The 16,066-nt window shown below is 38.9% G+C and overlaps 1 protein-coding gene across 1 annotated transcript in view; it reads right to left on the reverse strand.

The window, feature by feature from the left end:
* The window catches only part of LOC110963558 (retinal-specific phospholipid-transporting ATPase ABCA4-like), a 55,764-nt gene that overhangs the window by 36,576 nt on the left and 3,122 nt on the right, over positions 1 to 16,066 (reverse strand). Inside the window, exons 5-12 of the mRNA XM_051953451.1 lie at positions 15,886 to 16,025; positions 15,150 to 15,277; positions 14,754 to 14,951; positions 6,656 to 6,745; positions 3,465 to 3,702; positions 2,505 to 2,644; positions 1,789 to 1,905; positions 46 to 243 (exon numbers count right to left, since the gene is read on the reverse strand). Coding sequence (XP_051809411.1) covers positions 46 to 243; positions 1,789 to 1,905; positions 2,505 to 2,644; positions 3,465 to 3,702; positions 6,656 to 6,745; positions 14,754 to 14,951; positions 15,150 to 15,277; positions 15,886 to 16,025 — 1,249 coding nt within the window. The remainder of the gene's footprint in view (positions 1 to 45; positions 244 to 1,788; positions 1,906 to 2,504; positions 2,645 to 3,464; positions 3,703 to 6,655; positions 6,746 to 14,753; positions 14,952 to 15,149; positions 15,278 to 15,885; positions 16,026 to 16,066) is intronic.

The raw sequence follows: 16,066 nt of genomic DNA on the forward strand, positions 1-16,066 counted from the left end.
AATAGGAACTAAAATGAAGCGCAGCAATAGAGACAGGTTCTTCACCTCTCCATATTGGTTGAGCATCCGTATGATCTGGTCAGTGATGTTAAAAATGTTCCTCCAGTCAAAGTTCGGCATTCCTGCCTCCCTTTCCTCTTCTGGACCACTGTACAAGAAGTTCAGAATATCTCTAGTTGTAAAGTCTGTTTCCACCAGACTGTTGTCCATGAAGTGCATCACTGTCGGGTTTCTCAGGGTGTCCTGCAGCGACAGAGACAAGAGTGCAGTTACTATGCGTGATATAAATATGCCGTATTCACACACAACCATTTAAAAGTTTGGTGTCACCCAGGCCATTTCATATTTATAATGATAAGTCACATTTTTATTCATGTGCTAACATAACTGCACAAGGGTTTTCTAATCATCAATTAGCCTTTCAACACCATTAGCTAACACAATGTAGCATTAGAACACAGGAGTGACAGTTGCTGGAAATGTGGCCTATGTAGATATTCCATTAAAAATCAGCCGTTTCCAGCTAGAATAGTCATTTACCACATGACAACAAAGTCTACACTGTATTTCTGATTCATTTATTGTTATCTTCTTTGAAAAAAAAATACTTCTCTTTCAAAAATGAGGACATTTCTAAGTGACTCCAAACTTTTGAATGGTAGGCAGGGGACACCTTGGACAGGTCACCAATCTATTACAGGGCTACATATAGAGACCTACAGACAATTTGGAGCTATCAATTAACCTCAGCATGTTGCGGGAGGAAGCCGGAGTAATTCACAGGGAGAACATGCAAACTCCATTCAGAAAGATCCCAGGAAGGCCAGGGATCTTCTAGTTGCAAGGCGAATGTTCTAACCACTGAGCAACTGTGCAGCCCTGCCTGCATTGTATGTACGATATAAAGGACAATTTAAAAAAAATGCCTTTGAATCATTGTGCTGGCAAACTAATACTAAACATAAACATGATTAATCCGACTTACTACTACTATTACAAAATGTCAGTAGTTTTGTCAGTAGTCAGCATTCAGTAGTAAATTGCATTGCCAACTGAATGTTAACTATTTGGAAGCTGGCAAGCATCCTGGCTGTACATGGACATAAAACCAGTAATAACAGTTCATTTTTTAAAATACACTGCCCTAGATAAGATTCTTCTGTTTTGGACTTGAGGAAGGTATCATGTTTTTCAAGCCTAAAAAGAAGAAACACGACTCACTGAAGTCAAATTTGAGGGCTAAATTTGACGTAAAGCTATTTAATGATTTGATGTTCACACCTCTGCTAGTGTGGCTGCACAGTGGTTGGGTGGTTACCACTTTCACCTGGCAGCTAGAAGATCCCCGGTTTGCATCCTTGCCTTCCTGGGATCTTTCTGTATGGAGTTTGCATGTTCTCCCTGCGCATGTGTGGGTGTTCTCCGGGTATTCGGATTCCTTCCACAGTCCAAAAACAGACTGTGCGAGTGTGATTGTTAGACACTATGTGTTGCCCTGGGATGAAATAGTGATCTGTCCAGGGTGTCCCCTGCCTTCACTCAGCTGGAATAGACTCCACCCCCGCCCCCACGACCCTAATGAGGACTAAGCAGTGTATAGATAATGGATGGATGGTTGGTTCTAACACTGGATATGCTGTAATTAAGTAAGGCTAAATTAAACCAAGCATTATATATTCTGAAATACTACAATAAAAATATTCTCACGTTTATTGCATGTGGCACTTTTGTAACTTGTACATTCCATTCCATTGAAAATTAGTGAGCAGGTATGTGCAATATTCATACCCTGATCATGTTCATCTGGACACTGTTGTGGAAGAAAGCTTGCAGCTGAGGTCCCACCTCTTCCCAGGCTTTGACCATGTTCCGGAGTCTCTCCAGCTCCTCAAATGTTGTGTTGGCCTGGATACACACAAATACACATGCAGGTCCATTCAGAACTGACATAAAATTGCTAGAGTAGTGCACCAACAATCAAGAAGCATACTTAACCTTTCATACCTTTGTCTTGTGCTAATGAGTCATGTAGAGTTTTTCTACTGTATGAGAGTAGTGTCAGATGATATATAAGAGGCCTATGAAAGCAAACATTTGATTTGTCTAAGCTCTAAACTGCAATATTTTTAAAACAACACAGGTAGCAACAGTCACATTAGGTTATTTGCCTGAATTCTCATGACCAAAACTCCCCCTGGAATTGAGATCTGTTAGAGGAGTAATCAAAGAAATATGACAGATCTGTTTATCCTTTCACAACTGCACTCACACATTCAATTTATTGTTTACTTTTCCCTTCGCTTCTCTTTCCTCACACTGCAGTAAGACTGCCAGCCCCCACTTCTCTCCTTTGCTTCAGTAGCCAGCTCATTCCAATGAAGGGTGGGGGTTTGTACTACATCTACACAGATACTGAGTGTGTTGAAAGAAATGAAGAACAAGAGAAAAAGTGAGCAGACAAAGGCAGAGAGGTGAAGGGTCGGTCTGGAGGTGGTCTCTCTTACACTCTTTAATATCTTGCGGACGGCAGGGGAGTCGGGAGTGTACAGGATTTTTCCCATCAGCAGGGGCTTGACTGAATTCCACACAATTTTTGTGACAGGGTTGGACTCCAGGGTCTCCATCAGGCCATTGCAGAAGGGAGCTAAGCAGACAAAAATGTCAAAAAAAAAATTGTAAATAAAAAAGTATTGTATGCAGAGACAAAAGAGATAAAAGGAGAAATGGAAAAGAGGAGAAAAAAGGGATCATTATGGGTAATGATTCTGATAATGAGCCTTTCTTATATTCCTCACAACTGTCTGCCATTCAGAAGTTATTTACTAAGTTTCTAAATAAAAGATTAGAAATATGAAAAAGTGGCCCACTAGTAATTTTCCATCACCTTTCTGATATAATTATTGTAGCATTTGATGTAGCAAACAGCATATGAACCTCTGTGAAAGAGGTAAAATGGACACTCAGCTGGAAAAAGTAAAACTACCTGTGAAAAACAGTGAGATAGCTTAAGGTGATAAAAAAAAGTGCATCTTAGCAAAAACAGTTGTTCCTCTTTTTATGTAGTTTTATTGACAGGGGCTGAATTACACAATCTAGCTACAGCAGCTTCTTGTCATCACTTCTTGTCCGAAACAGCAATTAAAACTCCAGTATGATCAAAAGCCAAGAAAAAGACAATAAATTGAGCTTTTAGCCTTATTGTTTTCTCAACTACTGTTAGGAAGATCAAGAGCAAATTTTCAGTCTTACTCTTTAAAGTGCTCTCAAAAAAATGTGAGCATTTACAGCTCCACGACAAGTTATATTTTTTGACAATCATGTGTTTCAGCAGCTATAAAATAAACAGATTTTTTTGAAATACTACATTATACTGGAATCCTATAAGTCTACGGTAACTACCATAAAGTACAGTAAGTAAAATGGAATTGGGATATTTAAACAGCAGTCCAAAAATCTTTACTTACTGGCAGTATCATCATAGACATAGCTGTGGCTTTTGGTGCCATTGACCCCCAGAAACACCTTGTAGTTGTTATCCTCATACCAGTTGAAGGACAGGACCCTCGAGCCTCCTCCCTCTGGATATCCGCAAAAGAGGCTTGACACACTGGACATCAACTGGTTGAAGGAGGTAGGACCTCGAGTTCGGAACAGAGGGGACACAACCTTCAGGAGATCCTGAGAGCTCTCCCGCTCCATCAACTGTGCAAGACATAGAGAGGCGAGGTCATTCATGCTCTATGGCAACCTACAGTATCTCTCTTTGGGTTGCTATCTTCAGTTTTTGTGTCTGTCACACAAAAGAAAAGAAGTACAAAGTTTACCACAAACAGGATCACGACCATAATTCAAAGACAAGGGCCTTCTCACAATGAGGGTTCAGTCAACACCACCGTCTACACTCTGCAGTCACATCACTCTACAAGGCTGTAGGCTGTCTACTTTGGCACAGAAGTGGCTTTAGCTAAATGCTAATGTTAGCATGCTAGTGAAAACATTTGCTAACAAGAAAAGCACTCAGAGAGTACAGTTATCAACCAAGTTTGTGCATTCCCCCATACAGTATTGTCAGGAATGCAGCATATTTTTTGTAGAAATGCAGCATTTGTTTATTTATTAGTTGATGATGATCAGAAACAACAACAATCAGCAACATAGAATATGGCCATTTATTTACCCATAAACAAACTGAGGTTGCAATGAGCACAGGTGTGTGTTATGCACGTGTATGTTATGTATGGACACTGAATCGTATGACCTAAATACTGTATGTGGCGGGAATTGAGGGGACTTGGAAACACCACCACAATTTAATCAATTGTTCCAGATAAGTCCCGATAAGGCCGCAGTGGTAGATTTGTAGTTGGATCGCAATCATGTGATCGTCAGCAGGCAGCTGACATATTGTTCACTTGTAGTCATAGCTACAGTGACACCGTGCTGCTATTTTGCAATGATGCAGAAATCCTTAACTAATTGTTGGATCCAGACTATAAGCCGCATCACTCCCAAAATCTAAACACTTTGTCCATGTGTCATTTCTGTCCTTCTCTAAAAATTTCATCCACATCCGTTTTGGGTAATGTTGTGCACAGACAGACCAACAGATGGACAAATGTACGTCAACTGTCACATAACTCCACCGTGTTCCTTGGTGGAGTAATGACGATGAGAAAACAGCAGTTTGAAAGATAAGCAAACATGCTGGAGAGATGTTTCTGCACACATGACAGCACTATACAAGGATAATCAAAAGGTGGACTAAATATCTTCCTTTTGACAGAACAAAAATAGCTTCATGGAAGTGCAGCTCTCCCCACTATGTACCATTTCCTCTCTAATAATATATGGAGGAGGTTGCTAATATTCATAGTTTTATGTTTAAGTGGGTGTTGCGAGTAGGGATTGTATGACATTTCTCTGGTGTCACCAGCAGAGGTCTCTGATTGGAATGACTTATTACTCTTTGCCACCCCGTCAAAGCAAATTTTTTACGTGTGAATACGCACACGTATGCACACACTCTATCTTCTTCCAGGTCCTTATTATTATTTCCCATAAACACACACATACACACACACAGACTGAACTGAAAGGAAGGAAAGGTGGGTAATGAGAGCATTTGGCTCGCCTTTCTGTCACCATGGTGATACAAAGGTCCCACCTTCAGGATGTGTCACCTCAAAGGAATGTCCCGCTCCCTTTCTCTCTCTCCCTTACCTCCCACCCCTCTCATTCTTTTCTCACCCATGGCTAAGGTGACGATGGGATACACTTTCCCCTTGGGACATACAGTGAACGTGCTGAAACACACATCTCACTCATTTGTGTGTGTGTGTGTGTTCACCATGCAGTAGAGATCAAATCCATAAACATATACACTACCAGTCAAAAGCTTGGACACACCTTCTAATTGAATTGTTTTTCGTTATTTCGTTATGAAGGCAAAAGGGCCAACAAGTGCTCAGCATCTCTGGGAACTCCTTCAAGACTGTTGGAAAACCATCTCAGGTGACTACTTCATGAAGCTCACGGAGAAAATGTCAAGAGTGTGCAAAGCAGTAAACAAAGCAAAGAGTGCCTATTTTGAAGAATCTAAAATATAAAACATGTTTTGACTTATGTCACACTTTTTTTTGTTTACTACACAATTCCATTTATGTTCATCGATTTGATGCCTTCAATGAGGACAATGTAGATAGCCATGAAAATAACGAAAAACCAGTAAACGAGAAGGCATGTCCAAACTTTTGACTGGTAATGTATATAAATACACATATTGTATTAATTTCTATTCTGGCTATTCTATGGGTATATAATTATTCTTTATAACATCCATTATTCTCACACCATATAGCATTAACCCATCCATTATCTATATAATGTTTTAACCTTAGTAGGGTCATGGGGGGCTGAAGTCTACAGTCTATCCCAGCTGACTTAGGGTGAAGGCAGGAGACACCCTGGACAGGTCATCACAGGGCTACATATAGAGACAAACGATCACACTCACATTTACACCAACAGACAATTTAAAATTACCATTTAACCTCAGCATGTGTTTGGACTGTGGAAGGAAGCTGGAGCACCTGGGGTAACCTCATGCAGGCACAAGGAGAACATGCAAATTCCATGCAGAAGGCTGAGATTCCAACCCAGAAAACTGGCCCAGGAGACAGGCAACAATGTTAACCACCGCAGCACCGTGCCGCCTGTACTGTATACCATCTTGGTCTCTTCTATTCTGTTCAACTTCTCGACAATATGTACATTGCCTACATTGTTATTCTATTGTTATGCTATTCTATTCCACTGTGATTTGTATTTCATATGTATTCATTAACAATACATGCATCTGCATAGATGCATGCATGCACCATTCATGAATGTGCATGCACACAGCCTCACACACTTATTACAGCTTACAGAGACATATCAGCACTTGCACATTTACACATGTAGGTCGTTAACACACGCATGTAACCCCAACATTGTTGAGCTCATCACTCAGCATCCTCTGTGAACAGGGAGCAGCGGAAGAGGCGAGTTTCCTGCAGGACTAAAAATACCAATGCCTGTGATCCTGCAGAACTGAGAGGGAGAGCGGTTCAGCAGAGCAGGAGTGGAGGGGATTGATGGCCCTTGTGGTTCTTACCAGTTGGATCTTCTCTGATGCTGCCTTAAGAACCCGACCCCAGAAATGCAGGTCAATCCCTTCAGAGCTGCTGTCCAAAACCTTAGACATCTGAGGAAACAAAGTCATAAGATATATTGGATAAGAATATTCATACAGAATAACTAACATGAATATAGATCAAATGAGAGATTTGAGCACAACTGGCCCTTTGTTTTGTGTCAAAACCATCTGTGCTGTTTGTACTTCATGTCCCATGATTACCTGAGGCATTCATGTCTAGCAAGAAACTAGAAACTAGAACTAAGTAAACAACAACCTTAAAGCACTGGAAATTTCTAAGAAATATTTGTTATAGCGAAAGGAAATCATTTTTGCATGCACACTTTCTTTTATGGTAATTAGAATTGGCAGTCTACTTGGCAAAACATCAAACAATCCAATCCAATCTTTTTTTTTTCCCAGACGTTTTGGATCTAATATGTATTATAAAGGCACAATTCCATTTGATGAACCTTGATATGTTGGACATTCATCCGATGTTTGATATGGGGCCACATTAACATTGTTCCCGTAAATCTCCTTCACTAAATTTATGTTCTTGAGAAACCATTAGCAGTAGGTGTTAGAAAACGCCTGGTCAGGGCAGAGTGCTGAGAGTGAGGAAATGCTTAGCGCCAAGACAAACACACTCATGAGATATCCTTCCTCTCACATTCCTTCTGCCTGCATTTCGATGAACAAAGGAAGGGGGGAGGCAGTATGGTGAGAGGGAAAGAGAGAAAGCAAGGGATTAGGAAGGGAGGGTATTGAGAAGCTGATGGGAGAAAGGAGTCAAGAGTGGAGGAAAGTTGTTACAAGAGGTCAGTGTGGTAATGGGCTTTAAACTTAATGTGGTTAATGGGATAAATGTAAAGATGCTACTGTAGTACACCAACCAAGGAGGGTATGTGCTGAGTGTATGAAGCCTTCAAGAAGATGTTTATCTGTCATATTTCTGTAATATTTACTGAAAAATGTCAAGAAAAGGTTAACAATTATAGTAGTGTAAAAGTAGTATCATTGGCCTCCCAAAGAAAACTTTAGACAACCTTCAGATGATCCAAACTGAGGCAGCATGTCTTCTCACAAAAACATAAATTACTCTGGTTTTAAAGGCTCACTGGTTCTCATATAATTTTAGAGTTCATTCTTAGGTTTTGCTTTAAGCTTTTAAATCCCACTAGAGCAAATATTCTGGTCTCTTAAATGTTTCCCAGAGTAGAACTAAGATAAGGATGCTGCATAGTGCCCTTGCCTTTTACAACAGCTTTGTATAAGAGGGCCAAGCATCAGCTTCACTAGACAAATGAAACTTTAATATTTGTGTTTTTATGCTTGCATTTATGTAGTTTTTACACAGTTTCACGTAATTTACTGGTATCAATTTTTTGCCATATGTTAAATCACTTCTATTTGTGTATATTTTTCTTACTTTAACTTATAAAAATATGTATAATAACAAGAAAATAACAAGAAAAGCACTCAGAGAGCGTAGTATTCCAACAAGACTGTTCAATTGTTGTATCATTTCCTACGGAGGAAATCGTTAACAAAAAATTACCTTAGATTGAGCACAGGCATGTTATGCATGTGTGCGTTATCGACGGATACCAAATCGCGTGACCTAAATATGTAGCGGAATTGATGAAACACCCCCACAATTTAATTGATTGTTCTTTGTATGATTTCCGACGGATAAGTCCCGATAAGTCCGCAGTGGTAGATTTGTAATAGGATCGCAATCATGTGATTGTCAGCAGGTAGCTGACATACTGTTCAATTGTTGTCATAGTTACAGTGCCGCTATCTCGCAACCGGAAATATTTAACAAATTGGTGGATCCAGACTATAAGCCGCATCACTGCCAGAATCTAATCAGATGGTCCTTGTGTCATTTCTGACCTTCACTGAAAATTTCATCCAAATCTATTATTCCATTTTTGAGTAATGCTGCGCACAGACAGACAAATGTACGCTTATCATGATACAACTCCGCCACGTTCTTTAGCAGAGTAATTGTTTTCATTAGAAAATTTTTATCAACAAATTTGTTGCAATTAATCCAGAGGGGAAAATGAACATGTGCACCAAATTTCATAGTGGTTTGTTAAATAATTGTTGAAACATTTCAACCTCATTCGGATTTTCTCTCCCTACAACGTACAGAATAAATAAATAAATATCCATTCAGGAGATGTTGAGGTATTCCGGTCTGGATGGACCGACCAATGTTGTACTCCAAAAAGCCACGTCACAAGATTAGTTTGGACATCTAAATACGCTAAAGCACTAAATAAAACAGAAGAGAATAAATACTCTTTGGTCAAAATAAGAAAGAGATGTCAGCTATTGTTCATCATTGCCAGTGTTATTTTATTATGGAACTCATTTACAAATCATCTACCTAAACTTCTTGATTGTCACAATTGCTATGACTTCTACAAAGACAAGTAGACACCTGTCCTACTTTTTCAGTCCTACAGTCAAGTTTGTCAAGTGCGCTGACTATGTTGACTTAATTCTTTAGACAGGCACATGTTGGTAATGTATTTATATGAGGCGTAGCATCTTGTCTTACAGAAGACCTCACAGGCTCTAGGCAGGCCCAAGCTAAGCCCATTAGAGAAACAGGCCAAGAGGGATAATGCCAGGTGAACTCCTTGAGCCAGTCACCTGACTTTTCTTGAATGCACACAAATAGTAAAGAAACTATAGGGTGTCAAAGGAGAGGGTTCAATACAATGGAGTTTATAGTTTTGTAACAATAATAAAAATAATGAGAAGAACAAATTATTAAGAGGGATTTTTCTTGAACAAATTAAAAGGATGACAACCAGAGGTGTCACTGAAAGGGCTGTTTTTCTGTCTCTGTGAAGCCTGCTTTTAATAAATACATGTGTAAACTGTTCGAGACAGAATCCATGCTTTACTCCAAGACCCAAATAAAGCCACTGGCAGGGTGAACAGATCTGGCAGTCACCTGCTAGCTAGAGTTGGCTACTATATTACACAAAAACTTGTACACAGAACCAACACTCATAACATAATTCAAATAAAAATGTGCATGTGTGTTTACAGTTGCTATTATGAAAAAGTTCAGATAAGAATCCTGTAGACCAGGGATGTCAAACTCATTCCACAAAGGGCCGGTGTGGCTGCAGGTTTTTGTTCCAACTAAGCAGCATCACACCAGATCTGACTCATTTAATCAACCAATCTCAGTTTCCAGACAGGTGATTGGTCAGACTGTGTGCTCGAGGCTACAGCATTTAGTTCCAACGTATCTAGAGCACACAGTCTGACCAATCACCTGTCTGGAGACTGAGATCGGTTGATTAAATGAGTCACGTCTGGTGTGATGCTGCTTAGTTGGAACAAAAACCTGCAGCCACACCGGCCCTTTGTGGAATGAGTTTGACATCCCTGCTGTAGACCAATAGCTGTAAAGGACTGGTTACATGTGTTTATTGGCAATCTGTGTTCTTCCTGCAAAGACTTCAGAGTGAATTGGTCTGACATACTCTACTGTTCAAAAGTCTGGGGTCACCCAGAGAATTTCATGTTTTCTATGAAAACTCACATTTTTATTCATGTGCGAACATAATTGCACAAGGGTTTTATAACCAGCAATTAGCCTTGCAACACAGTTATCTAGCACAATGTAGTATTAGAATACAGCATTGATGGTTGCTGGAAATGTTCCTCTGTACCCCTATGGAGATATTCCATTAAAAATCAGCCGTGTCCAGCTAGAATAGTCATTTACCACATTAATAATGTCTAGACTGTATTTCTGACTCATTTAATATTATCTTCATAGAAAAAACTGCCTTTCTTTCAAAAATAAGGGCATTTCTAAGTGACCCCAAACTTTTGAAGGGTAGTGTAGTTAGTAGCAAATTCTACTAAAATACATGTTGAAAAGAACCATAGTTGGAGAGGATAAGTGATGCCTGAGGCTGGAAGCACATGTATCCCTGCAGGCATGAGCTAGCTAGCTAGCTCTTATAGTCTGAAAAGTTTTTCAGATTGTATTTATAGCTTTTTAAATAGCTTTCCATATACATTAATAATTCTCAGAAGTCACAGAAGGTACTGCAAATCTAAAACAGTCTGCGAGCCAAAACAGGGGATATCACACATTCTAAAGTCTAAAGAGGATGCTAAAGCATAAGTATTAAGTGGTCCTTCAATGAAAAAAACTATATCCTAACACAGCTATAACTACGGTAATACAGCCCTGATGACCAAATTGAATCTCAAAAAACCCCCACCTAAAATTAAATTGAAATTTCCTTTTTTGATAAGATTTTTTTCATTGATGTCTCTTGTAATTGTGGGGAAAAAGTGTAAATCAACATAATATTTTAAAAAAATAATAATTGCGCATGAAATGTGTGTCCCACAACATGCAATCAACCCTGTTAGCATCACCTTTTTAGCTGGTAGAAAAAGAAGAAAACTGTAAATCACATGATATGCAGGAATTAACATCAAACAGTTTACCAAAACAATGAGTAGAGCAAAGCTATTGACTCTCTTCTATTTTTCATATTTTCATAACATTGTCAGCCTTGATTGAATGTCTCACTCTACCTCATGCAACCCTGTTATCCATATTACCAGGATAAAACAAATTCTTTTCACTTTTTCCATCAGTAAGTTTGTCTTCTTGGTCTGCAGTAACAGCTAGCTACACACGTGGACAAAATTGTTGGTACCCCTCAGTTAAAGAAGGAAAAACCCACAATTCTCACTGAAATCACTTGGAACTCACAAAAGTAACAATAAATAAAAATTTATTGAAAATTAAATAATCAAAAACAGCCATTACTTTTGAATTGTTGATTAACATAATTATTTAAAAAAACAAACTAATGAAACAGGCCTGGACAAAAATGATGGTACCTCTATAAAAGATTGAAAACTATTTGACCAGAGTGACATGATTAACTCAGGTGTGTCATTTAATTGACATCACAGGTGTTTCCAAACTCATAATCAGTCAGTCTGCCTATTTAAACGGAGACAAGTAGTCACCCTGCTGTTTGGTGAAAAGGTGTGTACCACACTGAACATGGACAACAGAAAGCGAAGGAGAGAATTGTCCCAGGACATCCGAAAAAAAATTATAGACAAACATCTTAAAGGTAAAGGCTATAAGACCATCTCTAAACAGCTTGAAGTTCCTGTGACAACAGTGGCTCATATTATTCAGAAGTTCAAGACCCACGGGACAGTAGCCAACCTCCCTGGACGTGGCCGCAAGAGGAAAATTGATGACAAATTGAAGAGACGGATCGTTGGAATTGTATCCAAAGAGCCCAGAGCAACCTCCAAAGAAATTAAAGGTGAACTCCAAGGCCAAGGTACATCAGTGTCAGATCGCACCATTCGTCGTTGTTTGAGCCAAAGTGGACTTCATGGGAGACGACCAAGGAGGACACCACTGCTGAAAAAAACTCATAAAAAAGCCAGACTGGAATTTGCAAAAATGCATGTTGACAAGCCACAAAGCTTCTGGGAGAATGTCCTTTGGACAGATGAGACCAAACTGGAGCTTTTTGGTAAGGCACATCAACTCTATGTTCATAGACTCAAAAACCAAGCATACGAAGAAAAGAACACTGTCCCTACGGTGAAACATGGAGGAGGCTCAGTAATGTTTTGGGGCTGCTTTGCTGCATCTGGCACAGGGTGTCTTGAAAGTGTGCAAGGTACGATGAAATCTGAAGACTATCAAGGCATTCTGGAGAGAAATGTGCTGCCTCGTGTCAGAAAGCTTGGTCTCAGTCGCAGGTCATGGGTCTTCCAACAGGACAACGATCCAAAACACACAGCCAAAAACACCCAAGAATGGCTGAGAGAAAAGCGTTGGACTATTCTAAAGTGGCCTTCTATGAGCCCAGATCTGAATCCCATTGAACATATGTGGAAGGAGCTGAAACATGCCATTTGGAGAAGACACCCATCAAACCTGAGACAACTGGAGCTGTTTGCTCATGAGGAGTGGGCCAAAATACCTGTTGACAGCTGCAGAACGCTCATTGACAAATACAGAAATCGTTTAATTGCAGTGATTGCCTCAAAAGGTTGTGCAACAAAATATTAAGTTATGGGTACCATCATTTTTGTCCAGCCCTATTTCATTAGTTTGTTTTTTTAAATAATTATGTTAATCAACAATTCAAAAGTGATGGCTGATTTTGATTATTTAATTTTCAATAAATTTTTATTTATTGTTACTTTTGTGAGTTTCAAGTGATTTCAGTGAGAATTGTGGGTTTTTCCTTCTTTAACCCTTGCCACCCGAAAGACGCTCTGGCGCGTTTTCTTGTTGCTCCGCGGTAATCAAAACAAAGCAGGAAAATGAAGCGTCGGCGAGTCTCCCTTTAAACGTGTGCTGAAAGTACAGATTCTGAACTTTCTACCAGTTTTTGAATCAAGTTGATCGGCCAAGTAAAACCAGAGATATGATCAATAATAAACGCCACATTTTTTTACCGAACTTCACCGGAGCTATTTCCAGCGTCTTTTATGCGCGGCGAAATTTTGAACTTTGGACTCTGCAGAGAGTCCTCTCTGCTGAAAGCATCTGGTGAGAAACACAGACCTTTGGAGTTATGCTTGGTGTAGGAAGGAAAATGTGGACCAGATTTTCACAAACCTGGCGTTCTCTGATTTCCCCAAAGGTGACTGAGAAACTTGGAGCTGAGTGACAGAGACGCTCTGACGGGGAGCGGCCGCACAGACACGCCCCCAGTCTCTGTGTTCATTGTAAGAGAGTGGAATATTCTAGAAATACACAGAGGAGAGATGGCCAAAGTGCGGATTTGGAACTTTCCATCATTTTTTAATTTTTTTTAGTCAGGTGATAGTTATAACTCTTTGGGAGAGCAGCACGTCCTTCACTGGCTTTGGCCACAGATCACTCTCTGCTAGACACCAAAGATGCACAGAAAATGAAGATTTTGTTTCAGATGTAATATATTACTGCTACTACTACTACTAATAATAATAATAATAAATAATAATAACAATAATTATAATAAAAATAAAATAATAATAATAAAACAACAATAATAATAACATTCATAATAAACATATTCTAGCAATGGAGAACACCAGGACTCTGGATTCTCCCTGTGGTCCTAAAGACTGTTTCTATTGTTTTTGTCATTGTAGAGATTGTGGTGGACAGAAAAGGCTTTTTGGAATGGTACAAATTCATTTATGTAAAATTTTATTGGGACTCCTCATGATTTTGTAAATAGTTGTGCAAAAACGCCTAAAAAAATTCCTCCATTTTAGTGCAAATAGTGGTATAGAACTGTGTTAACTGCTAAATTTGTACATTATTTTATGACAAACAATTTATATTTACATTATAAGTTCTGAAAAAGATTCGTTACACATGTTTATGGTGTCCACAGCAAAAAAATCTAACTTTTTTCTACTCGGATTTTGTATTTTTTCTGCTATTTTAGGTCAAGTGTGTCCATACATTATATCAAAATGTCTAAATAATTATAGAATCACACAGGTGAGGTTGTGCTGAAAAAAAAGATACCAAGCAAAGCAAGATCAACAGCTTCTAAGGTGAAATATAAAGGTAAAATCAGAATTTGTCAAAAACGGACCTAAACCCCCCTAGGGCCCTAAGGGTTAACTGAGGGGTACCAACAATTTTGTCCACGTGTGTATATATCTAGCTTCTACTCCTGAGAAAAAGCTAACATCAGCATAGATTAGCAACTCTGTTACTGTGATTAAAATAAAAAAATAAAACATGCAATAGAAATGGTGCCGTTGATGTATAAAGTTGAGCCAATCAAGCCTATGATAGTTTATTACCTATTACTGATGAAGAAGAAAATTGGAAAGGAGAAGGTATATTTTTCAAAAATGTGAACCAATTCTGGAATGACCCATAGACAGATGTAAGAAACAACATTTGAGACAAAGGTCATTTGACATACAGGATCATCATGTAGTGATATGATGTCCCACTGTGTTTTTTGATACATATGTGTGATATCCTGTTGTTGAGCATCTGTGTCAAGAACTTTCAACTCACCAGTTTGAAGATCTTAAAGAAGTCCAGGTTCGCATAGAGGACGTCTTCAATCTTCTGCAGCCGTTGCTGGCTGAGAGCACACATGGCGTTGCGAACCCCGTGGAGTCCCATACGACTGGGGAAGATGATAAAACGCTCCAGCAGGGCCTGACTACACGCTATGTCTTTCAGCTGCAGGTCTGGGACACCAAATGCAAGCTAGACGTAAAAAATTAAAGGATGAAAAGTATTCTTAATGTGTAATTCAAAATACTTTGAAAGATTCAACATATGTAATTGCAAAAGCTTATGAAACACTTTTTCTTCAGTGTGTCTATTACATAGAGATGCACTACAAATACTCATCTTAACCACTATATTGAAGACAAGATGACCAAGCATAGGTCTAAACAGCACCTGTTCAAGTCGTATTTGTCCATTGACGAGCTGGTAAACAACAGATTCCGAGAGGCTGGCATCTCTTAACAGGAAGGCCGTAAGAACTTCATCATCTTTCAGAATATCATCTATCTTTAGCCCACGGCCTAAACAGAAGATCAAAAACAAAGATAATGAAAGGTCAGATCCCCAAAAAACAATATTAACCCAACTGGTATTGAACTGCTCAGAGGAAATAATTTAGACGGAATAGCAGCAATTTTGTATTTCAGGTAGAGAACAGTGAGCAGGAGGAAATGTGATTGTACGTATGTCCCTGTCAAAAGGCGAAGCTAATTTCAGTGATAGAAATATTGAGAATAATATTTCTTGTAAGTGCCTTCAGGCCCAGTTCTAAATCATTTCTTTGCACGTAAATGGAGAATAATGTAAATACCACCTGGAAATAAAAGGGAAAACAGGAAAACTACTTTAAAGAGTTTACAAAGCACGATTCTGGATTATGTTTGTGTTGCTGTGATATGTTATAGAACAGCTATTGCTTTGTCTGGTTAATTTAAGAAGTAGTAATAAATGTTTTAAAGGTAAAATATGAAGACCTTTGTTGTTACATTGTTTAAAAAGGCTACACAAAAAAGAAAACTTATTCTCAACAGTTTTTTTTAGGTTCAAATTACAGAGCTAAAAAACATGTTTTTTTAGGAAGTATTTTACTCTCATGAGCAGTTTTACTGTCTGACCATTTGCCCTTTACCTGAGACCACAGATGGGTTATTGCGTAAAGTATCCATTAAGTTTGAGAAGGATGACATTTCTTGCCAAAGCCTTTGGAGGTGCTGGATCTCCGTCTCGTTGAGCAGAAGCTCCTGGACATCAACGTAGAACCGTGCCAATCTAGAATAAACCAAAAAAATCTAATCACTGAATTAACTGAA

Source organism: Acanthochromis polyacanthus, chromosome 9 (assembly GCF_021347895.1).
Source record: "Acanthochromis polyacanthus isolate Apoly-LR-REF ecotype Palm Island chromosome 9, KAUST_Apoly_ChrSc, whole genome shotgun sequence".
Classification (NCBI taxonomy): Eukaryota; Metazoa; Chordata; class Actinopteri; family Pomacentridae; genus Acanthochromis; species Acanthochromis polyacanthus.